At 54.0% G+C, this 23,063-nt stretch overlaps 2 protein-coding genes across 4 annotated transcripts; both read left to right on the top strand.

Moving 5' to 3' along the window:
* Nucleotides 1–6,278: 6,278 nt before the first annotated feature.
* Nucleotides 6,279–12,762, top strand: Cdc34 (cell division cycle 34, ubiqiutin conjugating enzyme). 2 transcript variants are annotated; one of them, XM_052747307.1, is made up of 5 exons: nt 6,279–6,677; nt 9,128–9,214; nt 9,331–9,428; nt 9,552–9,686; nt 12,258–12,501. In XM_052747307.1, exons 1-5 carry the CDS (start codon nt 6,501–6,503, stop codon nt 12,298–12,300), a joined length of 540 nt encoding a protein of 179 aa, XP_052603267.1. In that variant the 5' UTR covers nt 6,279–6,500; the 3' UTR covers nt 12,301–12,501. The 2 variants fall into 2 exon arrangements, with proteins under 2 accessions (XP_052603267.1, XP_052603266.1); XM_052747306.1 differs by having other exon boundaries at nt 6,283–6,677; nt 12,254–12,762.
* Nucleotides 12,763–12,878: 116 nt separating this feature from the next.
* Gzmm (granzyme M) lies at nt 12,879–21,798 on the top strand. Of its 2 annotated transcripts, none has more exons than XM_052747309.1 (5): nt 12,879–14,279; nt 19,630–19,786; nt 20,672–20,810; nt 20,886–21,155; nt 21,521–21,798. In XM_052747309.1, exons 1-5 carry the CDS (start codon nt 14,225–14,227, stop codon nt 21,692–21,694), a joined length of 795 nt encoding a protein of 264 aa, XP_052603269.1. In that variant the 5' UTR covers nt 12,879–14,224; the 3' UTR covers nt 21,695–21,798. The 2 variants fall into 2 exon arrangements, with proteins under 2 accessions (XP_052603269.1, XP_052603268.1); XM_052747308.1 differs by having other exon boundaries at nt 19,627–19,786.
* The last annotated feature ends 1,265 nt before the right edge of the window (nt 21,799–23,063 follow it).

The raw sequence follows: 23,063 nt of genomic DNA, 5'->3' as shown, positions 1-23,063 counted from the left end.
TTCTAGGTGTGGTGTGGCTCATCCCTAGGACACACTTTTTTTTTTTTTTTTTTTGAGTCAGGGTTTCTCCGTGTAGTTTTGGTGCCTTTCCTGGATCTCGCTCCGTAGACCAGGCTAGCCCTGAACTCACAGAGATCCCCTGGCTCTGCCTCCCTGAGTACTGGGATTAAAGGTGTGTGCCACCAACCGCCGGCCCTAGCACACACCTTTAATATAGAGGTTTCTGCTTATTGTAAACAGTATTAAATAAAAACAACATCCCATAGGTGAAGAGGCAGAGCAAGCAACCAGTAGACAGGAAGTAACCATAGAGAGTAAGAGAGAGTCAGAAGGATGGATAGAGAGGCACATAGGAAGTGGAAGAGGAGGGACATTTGAGTTTGAGGAGGTTTTGAGATTGTACACTGGCTGAGGAGGAAGGTCAGCTGGGCGGTTTCTCTGCCTCTCTGAGCTAGCAGGCTTTCACCCCAGCATCTGGCTCCAGAGTCTTTGTTGGTAAAATCAAATGATTGAGCAGGGCAGCGGTGGCGCATGCCTTTAATCCCAGCACTCGGGAGGCAGAGCCAGGCGGATCTCTGTGAGTTCGAGGTCAGCCTGGTCTATAGAGCGAGTTCCAGGACAGGCACCAAAACTATACAGAGAAACCCTGTCTTCAAAAACAAAACCAAAAACAACAAAAAAAACCCACAACACCCTAGAGCCTCCCTCAACCCCAGCCCCTCAAGAAACCACAGCTGTGTGCTTAGCTACTGCCTCCAAAATGCCATTTTTTTTTAAACAGAGTCTCACATAGCCCAGACTTGTTGTGGAATAATCTTTTTTGTATCCTGTGAAGATGTGTCACTCTGATTGGTTTAATAAAAAGCTGGACCGCCAATAGCTAGTCAGGATTTCCAAGCACAGAGGATACTGGGAAGTAGGGCAGAAATGCCAGCAGACAGAGAGGAAGCAGGATCCCGAGTACAGAGTAACCAAGCCACATAAAAAAGCAGGTTAAAAAATATTGGTTGATTTAAATTATAAAAGCTAGTGGGCCGAGTGGTGGTGGTACACGCCTTTAATCCCAGCACTCAGGAGGCAGAGGCAGACAGATCTCTGTGAGTTCGAGGCCAGCCAAATACCTGACCCTGGCTCCTTTCTCTCCCCTATGCTCAGCAGCAAAGGACCCCCAGGGGACCAGCAGCCTGTCCTCTGGACCCCCAAGTGGGTGGGTTACTCCATCAAGTACGGCTTTTTGCACAGTGAAATGGATGATGGAGTTGGTTTCATGTTCTTTAACATGTGACAAAAATCAGCTGAGGGAGGAGAGGGGCCTTTTGATAACACGGACACCATGTGAGTCACCGGGGAAGCCATGTTCACAGAGGTCAGCCTGGCTCAGTAGGCAGAGTGCTCACCTGCCATGCACAAGGCCCAGGGTTCCCTCACTGGCAGAGGCCATTGTCACGAGCTATTGTGGGCCATGACACAATTACAGTTTATAGCAATTGATAATTCAGATGTCAACCCACCAGTGGAATGTTCTCTAATGGGCTAACCTGTAGAGCAAGGCTTGCAGGCCACCAACTCTGAATACTGCTGCCTACATCTGTAATTTCTTGTGCAATAACAGCTATGATATCGCTCCATCACCGTGCATTTCCATAAAATGTGTATATGTGATCTCATGGTTACATCTCAATCTTATGGGCACATACATCTGTGGGTGTCAGAAAGATGACTTTTCGTTTAGCTGTATAATGTTGACACATAGAAAACATCCTAGGATGCTTCATAGCCAGATCCATTGTCCCACGAGACTGTAGACAACCCCTGCCTTGTTCCTTTTACTCATACTAACAAAAATAGCAATCTCGCCTCAGTCTAACACAAACTGCACACATTTAGCTCATTTTACCTCAGAGCAAGTTCAAACTAGACTAAAGGCCTTTGTAAAGAGATCATAAATTTAAAACTTCACAGTTATGCACAAGGTCAGAGTCTCAGGTGTCCACCAAGGTTACTAACACAAAACATCCTAAGAAAAGCCTGCCAATTCTTTGCTTGCCGAGTCTGCTGATAAAAAGCTATGTCTCAGAGTTTGTCACACCAGGCACTGAGCCCCCTCCCTCTGGTCCTGAGACCTTGGAACCTTGCATTATCACGGTAATGGCTCTGCTCCTTATTGTCTATTCTAGGAATGTGCTATGACTTTGAGGGTTTTGAAATTTTTCTAAGGCTTGCAAGGAGTCTCCTGTTAGAAATGTAAGGACAGTCAGACAAAAGAGGAGCTAAGAATGAGAGCTGAAAAGAAGCTGTAGATTTAGAGAAGCAGGAGAATAAAGAGACATGCAACGAAGTATGATATGAACAGATTCATTCCTTCACCCTCAGATGTACATCCAGTTAGTAAAGCATTACGTAGTCTGTCCCTGGGGGTCCTCTTGTTTAACAAGAATCTCCTTTAGAATGCAATTAAATCTTTCAACAACTGCTTGTCCTGTATTCCTGTAATGTGTTTTATGTTGTAACACACCCACAAAAAAAATGTTTCATTTTATTGTAAACATAAGCTGGGGCATTATCAGTTTTTATTTGTATTGGTATACCCATTACAGTCATTGTTTCTAATAACTGTGTAATTATAGGATCAGCCTTTTCAGAACTTAAGGCAGATGCCCATTGAAATCCAGAGTATGTATCAATGGTATGATGAATATATTTTAATTTCCTAAATTCTGCTAAATGAAATACATCCATTTGCCAAATTTCTTTTCTTTGTGCACCTTTAGGATTAGTTCCTGCAAGTAAAGGAACTTGATTATATAAAGAATGTAGCACGACTTCTAATTGGTCTTAATAATAAAAACCTGGAGTCAGATATTGGGGTAAATGCTGAAAGATCAGAGAAGTAAAGGAGCAGCCACAGTCACCTGTTACCTCCATGACTCCTCAATGAAAAAGGGGTGAGATCCTGTCTCCACCCACCTTTTATTACTGTCTCCACCTCCCTAGTGCTGGGATTAAAGGTGTGTGCCACCACTGCCTGGCCTCTATGGTTAACTAGTGGCTAGTTCCACACTCTGATCTCCAGGCAAGCTTTATTTATTAAAGCACAAATGAAATATCACCACAAAAAAACAAACAGTAGAGTTTTTATGATTTCCTTAGTCTGTTACCAAGTAACATAAAGTTTTTTCATTAAGCCCCTACTATTAACATGTTTCTTAAGAAATTCTGAATCTTCCAACACATTTCCTATCAATAATTGATCAATTTCTTCTTTTCCTTTGGCTAATGGTCCAGGCAACCTAGTATGATATTGAATATGGGTAATATAAAGTGGGCAGTTCCATTCTCGGATTGCCTGTTGTGGTTGTGCAAACAATAAAGTTAATTCTGAATTATCAGGAATAAGTTCAGCAGTTTCTATATGCAATACAACCCTTTCTGCATTTTGAGAATCAGTAATTATGTTAATAGATTCATTAAAGTATAATAAAACCATTAGAATGGCAAAGAACTCTGACTTTTGAACTGAAGTATATGGACTTGGAACTATTTTACTTATGTTTCCTGCTTTGCAACCAGTCATTCCTAATTTTTGTTTGTTTGTTTGTTTTGTCAAGACAGGGTTTCTCTGTGTAGCTTTAGGCCTTTCCTGGAACTCTCTCTGTAGCCCAGGCTGGCCTCGAACTCACAGAGATCCACCTGCCTCTGCCTCCCAGTGCTGGGATTAAAGGCGTGCACCACCACCGCCCAGCTCTAATGTTTTTGCATCAGTATAGAATGTAAAAGCCCTAGGAATGCGTGCTGTTTTCACTATACAGGGAAGAATCCATTCAGTTCTTTTTATAAACTTGAAGTCACTTATTTTTTTGGGATATTTGTTGTCAATTTCTCCTAAAAAAATTACAAGTTCTTTGCCAATCATCATTAATCACCACAACTGCACAGTTTCAGCGTTAGTATAGGGTACTACTGTCTCAGTTGGATCCGTTCCTGACAAGTGACTAATTCAAACACCTTGTCGATCTATATAGCTTGTCTTGAACTTTTAACTCTGTGAGCCAGGAAAATCTATTCCAAAATATTATCCTCCCTCTGCATAATGAGTCCAGTAGGGGAATGATTGGAAGGTAAAATTACTAAAATGCATTCAGTTGTGAATCAAACCAGCTGTGGAAATCTGCAGGAACTTCCCCAACAGGTGACAAATGGCCTAATTCAAATGGGTCAATACAAAATGAAAAAACCCACAGGTTCCCATCCAGGGAAGGTCAGGTATGGCTGGACCCAGAACACTAACCGAAATGAGGCCTAATGGTACACACTTGGCATCCCAGGAACTTAAGAGGACCACAGTTCCCCAACCAGTCTGGGCTATAGAGTGAGTTAAAAGCCATTCTCAGCAATGTTGAGAAACCCTGTCTCAAAAGTAGACAAACACACTGGGGGGGGGGGGGTGCAGAGGCACACGCCTTTAAACCAGCACTCGGGAGGCAGAGGCAGGCGGATCTCAGTGAGTTTGAGGCCAGCCTGGGCTACAGAATGAATTCCAAGACAGCCAGGGCTACAGAGAAATCCTGTCTCCAAAAAAAAAAAAAAAAAAAAAAAAAAGACAAAAATCCCAGCAGCTCTGTCGCCAGCGTCTTTCTTCTGCCTCCCGGGAGGTCTCAGCTTTCCAGAATGGGGAAGACATGGTCCCATAATCCCTGCCCGAGCTGCCAGCCCTGTTCCTGGAAAATGCCCAAGGACTAAGGCTCTTCATGAGGCACTCCTGCAGCCCGGGGTGAGGACAGCCCCTTTCTTTGAGCAGGCTTGGACTATCCTGACCAGATGACCAGTCTCAGACGTCCATGTCTGAACACGCCAGGCTAGAAGTGAGGACACCCCAGTCACCAGAGGCCAAGCCAGTATACTTCTCAGATGCTCAACACCCAACATTCAGGATGTCTGAGCCCAGATGCAGGTTCACCTGGGAGCATGGTGGGAGGGAGGGAGGGAGGGAGGGGAGCCCTGTCCCTCTGTCCATCAGGGCTTCCCAGTGGAGGCTGGGGGAGTGGTCACCCCAGGCACACTGAGAGGAAAGCCTGGGCTATTTGCTGTGTCGTGACAACTAGATACCACTGTAAAATGGAGACATGTCACAGACAAGAGGAGCAGAGAACGCGAGTAACCCTCGCACAAGCAAGGGGCCCCGGGGGCCCAGAGTGCTGACTAGAAGGAACCCAGAGCCGCCAGAGAGAGGACAGCCAAGGCCTGGCACGTGAGGTGGCCCTGGCGCTGAGGCTCTCCCCTGGCCACATCAACCAGCCCCACCTTTGGCACTGTCTCCCTGTCCCAAACACGTCTCCTTGCTATCCCCAACCAGGACAGGATGCTGGAGCACCTGTAGGTGCTGCTGTAGGTGGGGAGTTGCCCTTTCTCCAGAACGCCTACAAGCAGCGTCAGTTACCAGCACAACCCAGGGCCAGAACCACCCACCCCTAGAGGTCACAGGTACACCACACACACACCCAACTCTCATGACCAAAAGTCCAAGCATGGAGCGTGGGTGTCTGCACCGGACAGCCTCAGGGACTTTGCACGGCTGTCCTCGCTCCTATAACCTCCCGGGATGCCTCTCCACCGCTTTCCGGTCTGTTTAAGCAGGACTAGGGTGTGGTCAAAGGTCAGCCTGACATGAGGGTCGAGCGCCGGGATTGAGATTCCACCTCCTGGAAGCCAGGCCTGCGGACCCCAAGTCATCGACTCTGTCCGCCCTCCCTCGAAGCAAGCCGGTAGAGACCAAAAGGGAACACCCAGAGCTTCACGTTGGGAAAACAAGGCGGATCCTGCTCCGCCCCCGCTCAAGCCACGCCCAGTTTCCCGCCCGTAGCCACGCCCCCTTGACGTCACAAAAAAAGGCCCCCAAAGCCGCAGCTGCTGGGCCGCACCGCGCAGCCCTGCCCTGCCCGCCACCCAGCACACAGGCATCCGCGGAGCTCTTCTGGCCGGAGGCGACGGCGGCCTCCGGGGCTTCGGAAACGCAAGGCGCCTGCGCGGCAGGGCGGGGGAAGAAGACTACAGTTCCCGGCGTGCCCCGCGGGCGGGCGCGCAGACACATTCCGGACCCGGTGGAGGCGTCGCACAGGCGCATTCTAGACCCGGCAGTGGCGCGCAGGCGCATTTCCGGCCCGGCGGCAGCGGTGCGCAGGCGCATTCGAGGCCCGGGTGTGGCACGCAGGCGCATTCGGGACCCGGAGCCGGCGCGCAGGCGCATTCGAGGTCCAGTGACTGCTGCGCGCAGGCGCATTCGGCGCGGGCCGGGCCGGGCCGAAGCGAACGCCGGGCGGGCAGCGGCGCCAGAGCGAGTGGAGCCTTCGGGGTCCCCGGGTGGCGGCGGCGGCGGTGCAGAGGAGGAAGGCGGAGGCTCTCCCCCTGCGGGCGCGCGACCCGGTCCGTCCCGCCAGCTCGTGCCGGCCCCGCGGCCCGGCCCGGCCCCGGCCCCGGGTCCCTCCGCCGCCGCCGCCACCGCCATGGCCCGGCCGCTGGTTCCCAGCTCGCAGAAGGCGCTGCTGCTGGAGCTGAAGGGGCTGCAGGAGGAGCCGGTGGAGGGCTTCCGGGTGACGCTGGTGGACGAGGGCGACCTGTACAACTGGGAGGTGGCCATCTTCGGGCCCCCCAACACCTACTACGAGGGCGGCTACTTCAAGGTGAGATGGGCCTCAGTTTACCCTTTGTACCAAACCCCCCTCAGGTTGGCTCAGGCCCTATGTGCAAGACGGCCCTTCCCTTCTTGTTGGGCACGTGCTGACCTAACCCCGGAGGACTGGTCTCCCTGGACTGCCCTCCAACAGAGACCACAGAGGACCAGGGACAGCTAATGACTGGCGTGTCCCCAGGCAGTCCTCCACCACAAGACACAGGCCCCTCCAGAGCCTGCTGCTAGCCAGCTTGTTCCCAGGGTGTCCCCACGCCTCTCAGCATGCTCTGGTGAAGGATCTCCCCAGGGACAGCTGCTGGCCTTGTCGCCAGGCAGTCCCCTCACCACAAGACACGGGAGCCTTCGGAACCCCCTGCTGGCACGCATGTTCCCGGGCTGCCCCCCATCCCACTAGCATGTCCCTGGGGAAGGTTCTCCCTTGGCTGCCCACATCCCAGGACATAAAGGCCCAGAGACAGCTGCTGGCTGGCATGTCCTCAGGCTGTTCCCCACTCCGGGACACAGGACCAGGGGCAGCTGCTGGCCGCTGTGTCCCCGGGGAAGAGATGAGCAGCCTGGACAGCCACCTGCTCCAGTTCCAGCAGAGGCCCTGACAGGGCTTTGGCAGACGCGCCTACTTGGACGACAGCCACCTTTGGCCCTCGCCGGGGTTTATGTAATACATTCCAAGGGGACAGTGGAGGCAGGGGCCTGGCTGCCCACCCCGAATCCTCAGAGCTGCACCCTGGCTTCCTGCCAAGGGCTCTGGCCCCAAGAGCTCTCTGTTTGACCCATGGCAGGCAGCCTTTCTCAGGTTCCACTGAGCAGGTGGCTTCTTGGAGGCCTGATTTTTGCCTTCCAGGCAATGTCATCTGCCCTCTGGTGGCTTCGGGCTCAATGTACCAGATGTTTTTGTGATTGGGAGCAGGGAGCCTAGGCTGACCCAACATTGCCAAGTATAGGAACCCACATCAGTGCAGCTGTGCCATCCTGCCTGCTGTGGACTGGGACTCCTAGCAGTCGCAGAGTCACGTTCTAGAGCCAATAGGAACAAGGTGAGGACTAGGTCGATGCACAAATCCCAGCCAGTCCAGGTCCCAGGTGTAGGTCCATGACGGATGTTTGTCCTGTGTCCTCTTTTGTGGCTGATGTCCTCACCGTTCCTGGTCAGTGACTGGGAGAGCAGCAGTCACTGACCAGGGAAGCTCTAGAGTAGGGTTCCCAGGTACAGCGAGCGTGTGGAGAACGGGGGGCATGTGGACACCTTTGCCTCCCATCCTAGAGTGTGGTCTGAACTGAGAAGCCCCTGGGCTGTCCAGACACTGTTAACACCTCGTGGAGCGGGGACTGCCAGGAGGACAAGCATGGACAGCTGAGCTGGTGCCCACCTGTAAAGCATTGTGGGTAGAGCCTCCTGGGCTCACATTATTCTAGGGCCAGCTTGGGAGGAAGCCCTGCAGGATGTCAGTCAGATCTGCCAGCTGGGTGCCTTCTGTGCGGTATGGGTGGCTGAGACATGGAGCCCTCTGAGGGGAGCTGTTAGAGCTTCTTCTGGATGGCAGCCGTCTTACTCTGAGTGTGACTGTCCGGGGAGGGTGGGGGCCTTCCCGATGCTGAGCCTCAGTTGGCTCTTGTTTGTTTGTTTCGAGACAGGGTCTCTCTGTGCAGTTTTGGTGCCTGTCTTAGATCTCGCTCTGTAGCCCAGGCTGTCCTCGAACTCAGAGAGACTCACCTGGTTCTGCCTCCCGAGTGCTGGGATTAAAGGCGCGCATCACCACTGCCTGGCAGTTTGTGCATTTTTAAAGAGCATCTGGAGCTACAGAAGTGATGGGTCTTGTTCCAGCAAGGCCACATCCCTTCCCAGCTGTCCTGAGGAGATCAGGGTTGGAAACTCTGCGCTAGGTTTGTGGATGTCCAGTGGGAAGGAGTCACGGGGCAGAGCCTTCAGCTTTAATTCCTGGCTGACTCTGAGGCCATAGGCCACTTCCCCTAAGTGTTCCCCTTGCCCAGGGGACATTCTCGAGGCTGCTCTCGGGCCTTCCTCCTCTACCGGTCTAAAGTCTGCAGGGCAGTGGGCAGGGTGAGCCTCAGCTACAAGCAGCTGCTGGGGCCAGGCTCCAGCTTGTCTCTGGCACCTCCCTTGACCTAGGCCCCTGGGCCGGGTGGTGCAGGTAGGAAGCCTGCTGACTCATCCCCTGGCTGGTCCACAGCAAGTGGCTCGGTCAGCCTAAGCCTTTCCTTACCTGGGTGCCAGGTCACAGAGGTCGTGCCCGGACTGCACAGGGACTGGGTTGGCTTCAGTGCGTGAACAGACGAGAGGCGGCCTGTCACACTGTTCTTCATCCCCTCCGGGCACAGCTCCTAACACCAGTGCTCCTAACACCAGTGCTCCTAACACCAGTGCTCCTAACACCAGTGCTCAGTGGGCTGCCATTGAACACCCCCACTTTCTGCCCCCAGGCTCGCCTCAAGTTCCCCATCGATTACCCATATTCCCCACCAGCCTTCCGGTTCCTCACTAAGATGTGGCACCCAAACATCTATGAGGTAAGTCAGTCACTGGAGCGCTACGGATGCCTGCCTCAGGCACACCCCACCCCACCCCCCCTCAGGCCTCCCTTGTACTTGGCTCCCACCTCATCTAGTCCCGGTCTCTCTTGCAGACAGGGGACGTGTGCATCTCCATCCTCCATCCCCCCGTTGATGACCCGCAGAGTGGGGAGCTGCCCTCAGAGCGGTGGAACCCCACACAGAATGTCAGGTGAGAACTGCACGTGTCCTCACACCGTGCGCACCCCGAGACAGACCTCGTCCCTCCTTCCTTACTCCCCAGTCTGGGCTCCCCGGGTCTGTGGGGAGCTGAACTTGCAACCGCGGCCCACAGGACCATCCTCCTGAGTGTGATCTCCCTGCTGAATGAGCCCAACACCTTCTCACCCGCCAATGTGGACGCCTCGGTGATGTACAGAAAGTGGAAGGAGAGCAAGGGGAAGGACCGCGAGTACACAGACATCATCCGGTGAGTGCCGGTCACGGGCAGGACAGTGCCGCCGCCGCCGCCGCCGGGTCTTTTTACAGTAGATGCTGCATGCTGTAAGAGCGATCTGGGCTTCATGTGTGGAGTGGGGTACACCCCCACGGAGCACCACACAGACACACACACACACACACACACACACACACACACACACACGTCCTGCCATGTCAGCTCTTCTCTGTTCCCCTATAACACAGCTGCTCCCTGGGCAGCTGTTAAATGTCTCCAGTCTTCCATCCCTCTGTGTGCCCCCCAGAGGCACTGAGTGGACCGCCCAGGATGGCCACGATCCTCTCGCGTCTTTCTTCCTGAGTGGGTGGAGCGCTCCAGGCCTCCCCCAACTCTTTGTGCAAGCATCACTTGCATTTGCATCTGTGGTCCGAAACTCGGAGCCCACTGTGAGTCGTCCTCAGCAGCCTGTGTGTGGCAGTGTCCACATCCATCGTCGCTGTTCAGCAGGGGGTTCCTGGCTTGTTTGGGGGTCAGATGGTGTCCCTTACACACCTAAAGCTGTGTGTAGAATTGCATTTGCAGGATTCTAGACAGATGTCAAACCCTGCAGCTCCTCAGCCCTGCTGAGTGTCCACACAGGTACCCACCCGCCTTCCCAGTCTTGGTCGCTTAGTTTCTCTCTGTTTTCTGAGACAGGCTTTCCTGTAACCCCAGACCTTCCTCCTCAAGTTCCCTCTTGATGCCAGGGTGACATAACACCTCACAGCCAGCCATCCCCTGCCTCAACACTGACCCAGGAGGACAGCGCTTGTCCACACACAGTGACCCAAACACACGGGCTGGTATGGTTCCCACGCTGGCAGCGGCCCAGGCCGATGAGCAGGCATGCTGAGCAAGCCACACATGTCAGCCTGGAGCTGGACACGACGAGTGCCTGCCCAGCAGGAGCCCTGTGCCTTGTCCTGCAGAAGGCAGGACCGACTTCTCAGAATTGACACAGGCTGCAGCACGACCTGAAAGGTTCATCAGAACAAGATGTGCCTCTGCTTCCCTTCCGCTGTGTGGCCGCTGTGGTCCTGTGTGGAGGTGTTGGTTATTCGGGGAGGTGTCACCACGCTCAGATCAGCACGGTCTGGTAGTCCCTGTCCCTCAGCTGGGAAGAAGGCAAGCTGCCCTGCAGGGTTTCTCCTCTTAGATTTGTGAGACAAAGTCTCACTGTATCGCCCTGGCTGCCCTGGAACTAACCATGTGTCCCAGGCTGGTCTCAAACTCAGAGACCCACCTGCTTCTGCCTCCTGAGTGCTGAGATTAAAGGTGTGTGCCACCACCCTGCGGCTTAGCTGTGGCCTGTTTTGGTTGGCTGTTCTGTCTGTCATTTGTCCGTAAATGTCTTCAGCTTGAGATTGCCATAGGCACACTCAGCCTCTCCACCACTCACTTCCTGTCGGCCTGACAGTCGAAGCTGGGGTGTCGGCTAGAATGGTGTCTGGTGGGCTGCCGTGGGCTCTGCCCTGCACAGAGCACGGTTGGGTGCAGCACCAGTGGAGGATCTGGTCTGGTCACTGCAGGTTCCTGCCTCCTGGAGGAGGCCTTTGGCCTAGTTCCCTGGCTGCTTCCTTGCTGTGTCCCTGTCCCAGAACAGAAGTCCCAGGCTATTTTTACCATTCTGACTCCAGGCGCCACTTGCTATGACCATGAAGAGGCCTGTGCTGCTCCTGGGACTCGACCTGAGAGCCAGTGTCTAGCCACAGGGACAGGACAGCTGAAAGTCTGTGGGAAGGGCCTTGAGACTGGTCTAGGCTATTCTGATGTGCTGCCATGGTGGCCCTCCGGCACGGTCTGTACCCCATTCTCTCTCTGGGAAGCTAAGACCGGCATCCGCCCTACCCTTCACCTTTCCCATCAGGACCTGCACCCTGAGGATGGCCTGGCCCTGGGAGCATCTGAGCCTCTGGCCCAGGCCTGATTTCTTTGTTAAGTGCTGCCCTGTGCAGGGGAGCTCTTGCTGTGTGTGGCTTCAGAGTGAGGCCAAGGCAGGCTGGCGTCCCTGTCCCTTCCCCAGGACCACCTTAGGAAGTGCCTCAGCTCAGCTGCAGTTGGCGAGCTTGTTTGGGGTGGGTGGGTGTGTGGGTGGGTGCACACAGAGAACCCAGGGGACAAAGTTTGGTGTCCCTGCCCTGTCGCTTTCCGCCCAGGTCCTCCTGTGTGCTCCCCACAGCGCTGGCGGTGCAGGCCTGGGGGCTGCCGTGCTGCGGCTGGTGTGGGTGCTGGGTGCTGGGAGCTGGGCGGGTCCTGTGCGTCACAGCAGGCGCTCTTCCTGCATTGTCTCTGGCCCTGTCTGTCCTTTAACAGGTCCCACTGTAGCCCCAGCCAGCCCCAGACTCAGCACTTCCTCCCTCAACCTCCAAGTGCCAAGCAGCAGGCCTGGCCCACACCTGGTTGCTTTCCTGCCTGGGAGCTGGTCACTGAGGCCACCCGCTCCCCTCCCCTCCCCCATTGTCTCCCGACCCCTTCCTCCCACCAGCTCCTCACCCTCCGTTCATTGTCTTTGGAATCCGGGGTGCCTGGCCGTGGCCTCACCTCCCCTGTCTCCCCAGGAAGCAGGTCCTGGGGACCAAGGTGGACGCGGAGCGTGATGGCGTGAAGGTGCCCACCACGCTGGCTGAGTACTGCGTGAAGACCAAGGCGCCGGCGCCCGACGAGGGCTCGGACCTCTTCTACGATGACTACTATGAGGATGGCGAAGTAGAGGAGGCCGACAGCTGCTTTGGGGACGAAGAGGATGACTCTGGCACCGAGGAGTCCTGACCTGCGTCCCCGAAATAAACTTACAAATTTTACCTCAGCAGGACCCGTGTGGGCCTCAGGCGACAGACTACCTCACTGAGGTTCCGTGTGGGCTCCCGTCCTGTGACCCTTAGGTCCTCTTACCCCGTGGTGCCTGGCAGACACCCCACTCGGCTCACAGATGGTGACAAGTCTGGGAGGCTGGGGACCGCCTGGTGGGAGGCAGAGACTCCCTCCCAGCCCGACCGCAGGGCCAGCCCTACAGTCGTCTCCTCTGCTTTGGTGTGTGTGAAATCCAAATAAAATGGCTTTCTGAGAAGCTGGGAGAAGCAGCCAGGACAGTAGGATGGGCAGGAGGAACATTGATAACGGTCTGTTCATCGTGCTCAGTGGTCGACAGGGGCCCCAGGCCCAGGAGCAGCTCCCTGCTGCCTGCAGATCAGGCTGGCCTCATCGGCAGTACGGCTGCACCATCGGCCTGCACCCACCTCAAGCCTGCAGTCAGGAGGCCTGGGCCTGGGGTCTGTGTCTCTGGAAAGTCCTGGATCCTGAGGCATGTGGAGGGCCTGTATTCCCAGCAGTTCTTGTGGTCAGGTACTTCCTCGGCTCTGGAAACCCCAGTGCCTGCCTGAGGAGTCCCTGTGGCTGGGGCATTGAGATGCGGCCTAGTGACTCCCCAAGAGAAGGGCAGGGTGAGTCTTACTGTAACAGACTGATGTAATCCTGTGCTGAGATGACAGACCTGCCCTGCCGCTTACGATGTGCTGGGGTGGAACCCAGGACTTTAAACCACTGGTGGTGTGTGTGCCATGTAAAGAAGGGAAAAGAGGCCGGGCGGTGGTGGCGCACACCTTCAATCCCAGCACTCGGGAGGCAGAGGCAGGTGGGTCTCTGAGTTCTACAGATTGAGTTCCAGGACGCCAGGGTGGTTACAAGAGAAACCAAAAGTGAAACACTGTCGCTTCCCCATAAGTGGGCCTGTTACCTCCGGAGCTGAGTCTCTGGAACAAAGCCATACTCGATTGAACTGTACTTAAAGGGACCTCTGCCAGTCATCGCCAGTCACAGGAGGAGGCTGGGGAGTGGGGACAGCACGGGACTGTTGCCCGGCCATGGCATTGCACTTCCTGCCACTGAGTGTTACTAGTTAAGATGGTAAGAAAGCAAGGCGCAAGGGGTGGTGGCTCACGACTCTAGTCCCAGCACTCTGGGGCAGAGGCAGGCTATTAATCTTGATGAGTTCAAGCCCAGCCTGGTATACAAAGTGAGTTCCAGGACAACCAGAGCCACGCAGACCTGCCTCAAAAAAAAAGCACCTTTAGGCCATCCTGTGCTACATGCAGTTTGAAGCCAGCCTGGTAACCTGAGTTCAGGCCAGCAGCAGGGCTCTGGGTGAAGGCTTGCCACCACTGGGGACAGGCGCTCCAGTCCAGGGCCCACCTGGTGGAAGGAGAGGACGCACCCCTGCAAGCTGTCTTCTGTTGGGGTTGGGTTGTCAGCCTGCCAGACCGTGGGTTCACCCCAGTGCTAAAGGAAGCAAAAAATTCCTAAAAACACCAGGAAAACAATCATGGGCACTGATTACTGGACTCCAGTGCAGCCCCCAGAGACAGTGGCTCTGTCTGACTTCAAAGACACTTTCTAAAACCACCCAGAGCAGGGTGTGAAGGAGGAGCTGGCACTTATGCTAGGTGGGCGGGTCTCAGGAGGCCACCTGTCCTCACAGGAAGAGAGTGGGGAGCCACCCCCCTCTACCCCGGGTCCACAAGTCCTGAACCAGGATGGCGGTCCACCAGTCCCTGCTGCTCTTGCTGGCCCTGGAGACACTGTGGGCAGGTGAGCATGAAGGGAAACAGGCCTAGAGCCCGGTTCTCAGGGGTCTGGATGGGAGAGGTGGATTTGTGTACTGGGAAATTAAATAATCCAGATCTCTTGAGGATTGGCATCTATGAAAGAGCATACGCTGAGTAAACCTAAACCCTGAGCTCAGAACTTGAGTGAGGCAGGAGGATCGCCATGGTTCAGTTAGAGTGAGACCCTATCTCAAAAAACAAAAGTGGGTTTAGGATATATCTAAGTTGGTAGGCCATGTGCCTGGCATACACAAAGCCTGGGTTCCATCCTGCATAACCCAGGCATGGTGGAGACCAGAGGACCAGACATTTAAAGCCATGCTCAGCTCTGCTGGGTAGAGGCCAGCTGGGTCTCACACCCTGCTTTGGAAAAAAGGAGGGGAAGGGGTACACAGCATGGTGGTACATGCCTTTAATCCCAGAACTCAGACAGATGAATCCCTTGTGAGTTCAGGCCAATCAGGGCTACATGATGAGACCTTGAAAGCTGGGCAGTGGTGGCGCACGCCTTCAATCCCAGCACTTGGGAGACAGGGGCAGGTGAGGCCAGCCTGGTCTGCAGAGCAAGTTCTAGGACAGGCAGGGCTACATAGGGAGACCATCTCCAGAGGAAAAAACAAAACCTAGGTATGCCTCAAGCCCAGCACTAGGGCAGGTGACGGGATCCCTGGGGCTCAAGCTGAATCATTGAACTCCGAACTTGAGACCTTGTCTTAAACAGTTAAGGTTAGAGTGATTGTGGAAGACAGGACTTGATCTCTGGCTGCCATACACGTGTACACACACACATTTATTTTTGAGACAAGGTCTCAAGATTGTAGTCCTGGCTGACCTGGAACTCACAGAGGTCTGTTTGCCTCTGCCTCCCAAGTGCTGGGATTAAACGTGTGCGCCACCACTGCCCAGCCTCACCCTCCTAATTTTTAACACTCATGATTGCTTAGAACCTTCTCAAAAGAACAAGGAGGAGAGAGGAAGTTGGCAATGCAAGTCTAACAACTCTAACTTACGTTGTGGACTGCCCACTCTCACACAACACGGTAACTTTTTATCTTTGGTGGAGACACAATGTAGCCAAGGCTGAGGTTAAACTCTGTGAGATCTTGCCGCGGTCTCCCAATGTGATTAAAGTACGGAGAGGGGCTGGGCCTGCGCCTCAGTGGGCAGAGCAAGCTCTCTCCCTAGCGTGGTCCACCAGGCATACTGGCACATACCTGTCCTTGCAGTCCTGGGGAGGTGGAAGCAGGGGGATTGGGAGTTCAGGGCCATCCTTAGCTACATGGTTCCAGGCCAGCCTGGGCTACATGAGACACTGTCTGAAAATAAAGTTTTTTTTTTAAACGGGAAGAAAAGCATACACAGGTGAGAAACTTCCTTGGTGGTGGAAAGCTACTCAGTCATGGGTGCTGGCTGCACAGCCCTGCAGATACAGGTTGGCCTGGGAGTGTGTGAGCTGACTCCCTGAAGCCACAGAGGTTTCTCTTTCATTTACACTTGCTTTAGGTTTCTTCTTTTTTTTTTAAGCTTCAAGGATTGAGCTGGGTGGTAATAGTGCACACCCAGGTGGATCTCTGAGTTCCAGGCCAGCCTGGTCTACGGAGTGAGTTCCAGGGCCACACAGAAACCTTGTCTCAAATAAAATAAAGCTTAAAAAATCATACAGAACAGAGAACTCAACTCTGCCATGTATTAAAGCCCTTGGATGGGAACCAGCCCAAGGAAGCAGTGGTTGGGTCATGGAGCTGGTCATGGAGCACCGCCATGGTGGAAGTGCGCCCCGTGGTGGCCGGTCACCGGCAGCGGGTGGGGGTGGATGGGGTCCCTTACCCAAATTCGCTGCAGCTCCCCTGAATGCAGCAATTCCACTAAATTCAAACAAGTGCCCTGCGGCGCATCTCGGCCACAGAGGCACTTTCACTTAGCTTTCCCCCGGAGAAACTGCTCCAGGGCAACAGCTGCTAGCTGCCGGGAAGAGCCCTTCCAAAAGACACTTTCTTACATCCAGCAAACCAACCCCGTGGTTTTAGCTGCCAGCTCTCTTCAGGCTTTTACAACCCCGGTCCTGAGGCCCCAGCACTCTCAACGCCACTCACCCCAGGGGCTCTAGGAGGGAACCCAGCCCCTGCGAGCTGTGGTTCTCAAGCAGCCCTTCCAGGTCTGGGAGGAAACCCAGCCACAGCCAGTCACAGCTGCTGCACCCTGGCCCCCTTTACATTCACTCGCTGTATTACCCTGGGCATCTGGCCGTTAGGTTATGGGGAACATTTGAATCCTTGCACCTCCTCCCTCTGCTCGGTGCTTCTCTAATACTAGCTTGAAGGGGAGCCGCAGGACTAGCAGTGAGGGTTTGCCATGCTCCAGGAGGTTTTTGCGCCAGGGCAATTATGGGTGACTGTCACTTTGATAGACGACCCCCCAGGTGAGTCTAATTCTGCCCCTATAGAGAAGATGAGTACCCTTCTGAGAAGGAGAGACCCGAAGAGCCTCCAGGGTTTTTTGTTTTGTTTTTAAAGATTTTATTATTTATTATGTATACAGTGTTCTGTCTGCACGTAGGGCACCAGATCTCATTACAGATGGTTGTGAGCCACCATGTGGTTGCTGGGAATTGAACTCAGGAACTTTGGAAGAGCAAGCAGTGCCCTTCTCTGAGCCATCTCTCTGGAGTGGAGGGTTTTGTTCCACCGATATCCGCCTCAGGGAACGTTCCCCCCATGGCACTCAGTATTCAGATCTAAACTGTCCCAAATTAGTGCCCACAGGCCAAAAGCTTCCACTGGAATCTTCCCACCCATGTTCCTCATGATATTGTTGCATTTTGACTCCAATTCTCCCCCAGGAGTCTGCGTCCAGAGTCCCATAGTCGGAAAACCAAGGACACAGCTCCTCGACAAACTCCAAGAACCTCTGCACTTGTTGCTGTTCTACATTAACTCCCTAGTTTTCAAACGCTCTACAAGCGAGTATACAAACATCTGCTCACTATTTCCCTGCCCTGTAGCGGCTTCTCTCTCCGACAGCTAAGTCTGCAGTGGCTGCTCATTCCTGGATGCTATTTCCTGTGCGCCAGGTCCAGCACTAGGGAAATTCTCTTACCCTAAGTTCCTTCCTATTAAACCTGCACAATATCCATATACCTAACCCTATGTGTTTACCTAATTTTATAGATAGAGATTGAGAGAGAGAAAGAGAAACCTGGACAGAGAGAGAGATTTGCTGCAGCCTAACTTTTTTTGGGGGGTGGGGGTTCGAAACAGGGTTTCTCTGTGTAGCTTTGCACCTTTCCTGGATCTCGCTCTGTAGCCCAGGCTGGCCTCGAACTCACAGAGATCCTCCTGCTTCTGCCTCCCGAGTGCTGGGATTAAAGGCGTGCGCCACCACCGCCCGGCCAGCCTAACTTTTATTACTTGCTTTATCTATATACAGTTTTTGCTCCAGAAGAATAAAATGCCACCGCCTTAACCTTAATACAAAACCAGACGTGTCCAACTGCTTCCGCGGTGCGCCCTCCCCCACTCACTTCCTCTGCACCCAAGCCCCTAGTTCTGACGCCATCTCTGGGAGGCCACCCCCCACCTTTTAAAAGGGTTCCTATGAGGATAGAGGAATAAGAAACTTCTGGATAGAAAGATAGCGAAGAGGAGAAAGTCACAGGATAGCTTTGGGAGGACCTGGATCAAAACCCACCCGCCCCTTCTGGCTCTTCAAAAGGGCCTTTTATAGCAATGCCAAGGGGCAGGGCAAAGACCTCCCCCTGGCTAGATCAAAGCACACCGCACAGCCAAGGGTAGACCCTTCCAAACACCTGGTAACCACGCCCGTGGTCCAGTCATCCCCTTATGCAGTCCTGCTGGGTAGAGAAGCTATATTCTCGGACCCTGGGTAAGTTCTACTAGGAACCTCATGGGTCTCTGCAGTAGGGCCTCAAAGGCTGCCTGGGGTAGGTGTCTTTAAGGATCTTTAAGGAATGATGGAAAATCAAGATATTTCGAGTTGGTTCACATTAAATTTTTATCATTTATTTTAAATTTTTTTTTTTTTTTTTTTTAACGACAGGGTTTCTCTATAGCCCTGGCTGTCCTGGAACTCACTCTGTGGACCAGGCTGGCCTATTTTAAAATTTTATTCCTGAAGCCGGGCAGTGGTGGCGCACGCCTTTAATCCCAGCACTGGGGAGGTAGAGCCAGGCGGATCTCTGTGAGTTCGAGGCCAGCCTGGACTACCAAGTGAGTTCCAGGAGAGGCGCAAAGCTACACAGAGAAACCCTGTTTCGAAAAACCAAAAAAAAAAAAAAAAAAAAAAAAAAAAAATTTATTCCTGATCCTGATTCCACCTTTCCAGGGCTGGAATGACAGGCACGTACCACTAGACCTTGTTTCTGTGGTGTGGGGGGACTGGAACCCAGGGCTTTGTGTGCAGTGGACAAGCACTCTACTCACTGAACCCAGCCAGGCACCCTGTATCAACATGTCAATGAAGTTTATAGAGAAATAATTCACACACTGCTCAGCTCACTGAAGTTCAGAAGCCACACAAAAATATAGGCACAAGCCAGACGGTGATGGTGCACGCCTTTAATCCCAGCACTCAGGAGGCTGAGGCAGGCGGATCTCTGTGAGTTCGAGGCCAGCCTGGTCTACAGAGTTCCAGAACAGCCAGGGCTACACAGAGAAACCCTGTCTCGAAAAGCCAAAAAAAAAAAAAAAGAAAAGGAAAAAGGAGTGTAGACACCCCCACAGCCCCAAGAACACTCACCCCACACCCTGGTACCCACAAATCCACTTCCTGTTGTGGAGTTTCACACTGTGTGGCCTTTTGTGTCTGATTTTCCCCCAGCACCGTTTCCTCAAGGCCCTTCCATTGTGACAGCACGTGTCAGAACCCTACACCCGTCCAGTGTGTGAGCAGAGCGACAGGCACTCACATGCACGCCCTCCCCTGTGGCTGCCAGTAACTTCTCTCATTTTACATTTTATTTTGTTATTACCTTTTTGAAGTTTGGGATGGTGGTGAGTGTAGTGCCCTCAGAGGCTTCAGAAGGGAGCGTCAGATCCCCTGGAGCTGTGAGTCACCTGGGGTGGGTGCTGGAAACTGAACTCGGGTGCTGTGTGAGAGCAGCCGAGGTCCCCTTACCCTCTGAGCCGTCTCCAGCCCTTCGCTCACATGTTAAGCCTGGCCTCTGGCAGCTGAGAGCATCTGATCAGTTGGGCCTAGTGGGATCTGGGACAGGTCAGTGGGGATCTCAGACAGCAGATCTGCCCGATTCAGGGCTCCCAGGTCTAGAGGAAGGTTGGGTGCAGCTCCCCTAACCTGCTTCTCTCACTTTTCAGCAGGCAACACATCTGAGACCCACATCATTGGGGGTCGAGAGGCTGCCCCACACTCTCGCCCATACATGGCCTCTCTACAGAAAGCCGGGTCTCATGTGTGTGGGGGAGTCCTTGTGCATCCGAAGTGGGTGCTGACGGCTGCCCACTGCCTGTCTGAGCCGTGAGTATCCCACTCCCTCCCCTACACCCCCAGAAAGACTCCCTGGCTTAAGGCACTGAAGGACTCAGGCCTACCAGTTCAGGCCAACCCTCTCACGGCTATATAGGCTGTTGGTTCCGGTCCAGTGGGTCACATGGTACAGGAAAGAATGCCTCCATCTGACACCCAGCAATCTGTGAAAACCAGCCTGCCAGTGAGACAGAGCCTGCGTAGCAAGAACTGCCCTCAACACACCACTAAATAGATCCATCCTGGTAGGGACATCTTTAATGGTAGAGTGCCTGCCTACTGCCTGCTCTCATCCTCAACACTGAAGAAAAAATCCTGCGCCCTGAACAAAAGGAAGCAGCTCTCGAGTGTGCTGGCATGAGCCTTTAATCCTCAAGGAGGCAGAAGCGGTGGATCGCTACATGATCTAGATAGTTCTAGGCCAGCCAGGGTCAGATAGTAAGATCTTATCTTAAGGACAAACAAAATAAAACAAAAAACCAAAGTTAGCTCATGTATTCCAGAAGTCTAGGCTTCAGGTATGGCTTGATCCAGGTGTTTACTTGAGGGTCTCTCACATGGCTGCAAGTGTGGACCCCTGAGTCCTATGGAAAGAAGTTATTTCTCTGTAGTTTGGACAGATGCAGGAAGTCAACACAAGCCCACCCCAGAGCAAATCACAGAAGAAAGGCTGTAGTTGGGGGATGAGGGTGTTGAGCTCTTCAAGAATCCCCCAGTCTGGCGCTGAGCAGGAGCCAGAGCAGGAAGACACCCCGGGGGAGGAGGTTTGTGAAGATGGAAGATGATCTGCCAGGAGTGGGCTGGGAGGATCTGTGGGTGCGTGAGAAGGGAGGAACGGCTGTGGGCGGCTGTGGGCGAGCAGGTTCTGCGTTGCAGGCTGGAGCAGCTGAAGCTGGTGCTGGGCCTGCACCACCTCCGCGACTTCCGAGATCCCGGCCTCACCTTCTACATCGCAAGAGCCATCAAGCACCCTGGCTACAATCGCAACTACGGAAAGGACCTGGCGCTGCTGAAGGTGCAGGACTGAGGGGCAGAGGGCCGCCCTGGCCCGGCTTCCCTCACCCACTCACTGGCCCTCCTGTCTCCACAGCTGGATGGGCGGGTGCAGCCCAGCAGGAATGTCCGACCTCTGGCCCTGCCAAGGAAGAGCCGAGCCAGGCCCGCAGACGGCGCTTGGTGCAGCATCGCTGGCTGGGGAATAACCCACCGAGGCGGGCACCTGGCTCCGGCCCTGCAGGAGTTGAATCTGCGTGTGATGAACACCCGCATGTGTAACAACAGCCGCTTCTGGAACGGTGCCCTCGAGGACGACATGCTGTGCTTGCAGGCGGCGGAGTCCAAGAGCCAGGCACCCTGCAAGGTGAAAGGGATGGCCTGGAGGCCAGGTCTGGGCGGCAACCCAAGCTGGCTTCTGACACCCATTGGGGGAGGGGGAAGACTAAGATTCATATCATTTCTCAGATGCAGAAACCCAGGCCCTGGGAGAGTAACCAGGCTGTCTAGGTTGGAAGTCAGGAAGCCAGAGTGCTGTGGTTTGAAATCCAGCATCACAGACTCCTCCTCTGGGCCCAGAGCAAAGGCCCTGGGGTAGAAAGGAGAGAGAGAACAGGGGAAGGAAGACAGGACAGGGATGCACATGTGGCTTGTTAGCAGCCCAGAGCCCCCCAGGCTCCTGGTCCCCTGATGCAGATGCAAAAGCTGACCCGTGTCCCTCACCTCCGGCAGGGTGACTCTGGAGGGCCTCTGGTGTGTGGCAAAGGCCAGGTGGATGGGATCCTGTCTTTCAGCTCCAAACACTGCACAGGCATCTTCAAGCCCCCTGTGGCCATCGCCGTGGCCCCCTACAGCCCTTGGATCAGGAAGATCATCCGTGGCTGGCCACATCAGCCTCTGGCCTGATGTTCCAAATGACCTGGATACTCACTGGCCGGGGGTGGGAAGGGACTAGCTGTACCTCTAAATAAATAAGGGGCCAATAAATCATGATGTATCTGTTGAACACATCGCTGTCCCCCTGTGGCCTCTGTGAGCCTCCATTTCCCCTATAATACGAAGGCAGCCCTTCCCAGTGGCTGTCAGGAGAGTTCTAGGACACAGGAGGGGCAGGGAGGTGGAGCCAAGGCAAGAGCAAATAGCAACAGCTTGGCCAGCAGGGGGCGCCAACTGCCCTCTGTGGCTCTATCACATGAGGTGGGGAGATAGGGAAGCTCCACACAGAACATCCCCGACTTCTGTTTTACTGACACCTCCACACAAGCAGCTCAAGTATCGTTCCAGTGGGTGTCAGTACAACCCGCATCAGTTCAGAACGAAGCCCATCCCCACGAGAGGCCATTCCAACCCCTCCCAGACTCGTCTTCCCTCTGTGGGTTCTCCTGGACATTCCCTGTCACGTGATCTCACACTGTGTGGCCTTTGTGTCCTTTCATATTGTGGCAGGTGTCGGATCCTCCTTCATCTAACTACCTGGGTTCTTTGGGCTCTAAATTAAATCAGCAGAAATGGATCAGCAGGAAAGAAACCATCACCATGGTGTGTTAGATAAGTTCACATCAAGGGTGCCTGGAAAACATGGCACTCAGCCCTTACCTGACATCTCTGCAGTGGGGAGGCTGAGGCAGGAGGATTGCCTCAATTTCAAAGTCAATCCGAGCTATGTGACACCCTGTCCCAAAAGCGGGGGTGACTTATCCCTACAGCCTTCGCCCAGAATATTCTTTTTTCCCCTTGAGATAGAGTCAGCCCAGGCTGGCCTCAAACTCCATGTCTGAGGTAGCTGAGGATGACCTTAAAATCCTGGTCCCCCCTCTGCCACCTCCTGGGTGCTGGGGTGACAGGCGTGCTGTATACACCCTCTTGAAGCCCCTGCTGGGGGGAGCCTGCTCTACTTAGCTGTTCTTGTTTCTTTCACGAAAACAGCTTTGCAAGAACAGGAAGTCTGAGAAAGGCCAGCCAGAAGTCAGAGGGTAGAGGGTGGAATTACAGCGATGAAGCTCAGTGCCTTTGGCCGGCTCATTTCCCACCCTGCCCTTTGTCCCAAATTGCTGGGCTGGCTCAGCCTTGTTCTCTGCCCCAGGGAACATCCCCTGCCTCACCTGGCTTCCGGACTCTGGGTGGCCCTGGCTCTATAAAATGGGTTTCAAAGGTATCAGTGGATTAACTTGGTTTTATAGACAGAGAAGGGCCTGGAAAAAAACAAAATTGGGAGTGGTGGGTGCGCCTGGGATTCCAGCCCTCGGAGGCCAGAGTGGTCAAGGCAAGACTTCCA

Source organism: Peromyscus californicus, unplaced genomic scaffold (assembly GCF_007827085.1).
Source record: "Peromyscus californicus insignis strain IS unplaced genomic scaffold, ASM782708v3 Scaffold_1__1_contigs__length_55948999, whole genome shotgun sequence".
In the NCBI taxonomy this organism is placed as follows: domain Eukaryota; kingdom Metazoa; phylum Chordata; class Mammalia; order Rodentia; family Cricetidae; genus Peromyscus; species Peromyscus californicus.
The sequence above is the reverse complement of the archived record's forward strand: the minus strand, read 5'-3'. Positions and strand labels throughout refer to the sequence as shown.

Excerpts from the sequence above, each read along its gene's own strand:
- Gzmm (XM_052747308.1), top strand. The coding sequence starts at position 14,225 with ATGGCGGTCCACCAGTCCCTGCTGCTCTTGCTGGCCCTGGAGACACTG. Across the intron at positions 19,787-20,671 it reads GCCCACTGCCTGTCTGAGCC|GCTGGAGCAGCTGAAGCTGG; the intron begins GTGAGTATCCCA and ends TCTGCGTTGCAG. Across the intron at positions 21,156-21,520 it reads AGAGCCAGGCACCCTGCAAG|GGTGACTCTGGAGGGCCTCT; the intron begins GTGAAAGGGATG and ends CACCTCCGGCAG.
- Cdc34 (XM_052747306.1), top strand. The coding sequence starts at position 6,501 with ATGGCCCGGCCGCTGGTTCCCAGCTCGCAGAAGGCGCTGCTGCTGGAG. Across the intron at positions 6,678-9,127 it reads ACGAGGGCGGCTACTTCAAG|GCTCGCCTCAAGTTCCCCAT; the intron begins GTGAGATGGGCC and ends TTCTGCCCCCAG. Across the intron at positions 9,215-9,330 it reads GGCACCCAAACATCTATGAG|ACAGGGGACGTGTGCATCTC; the intron begins GTAAGTCAGTCA and ends TCTCTCTTGCAG.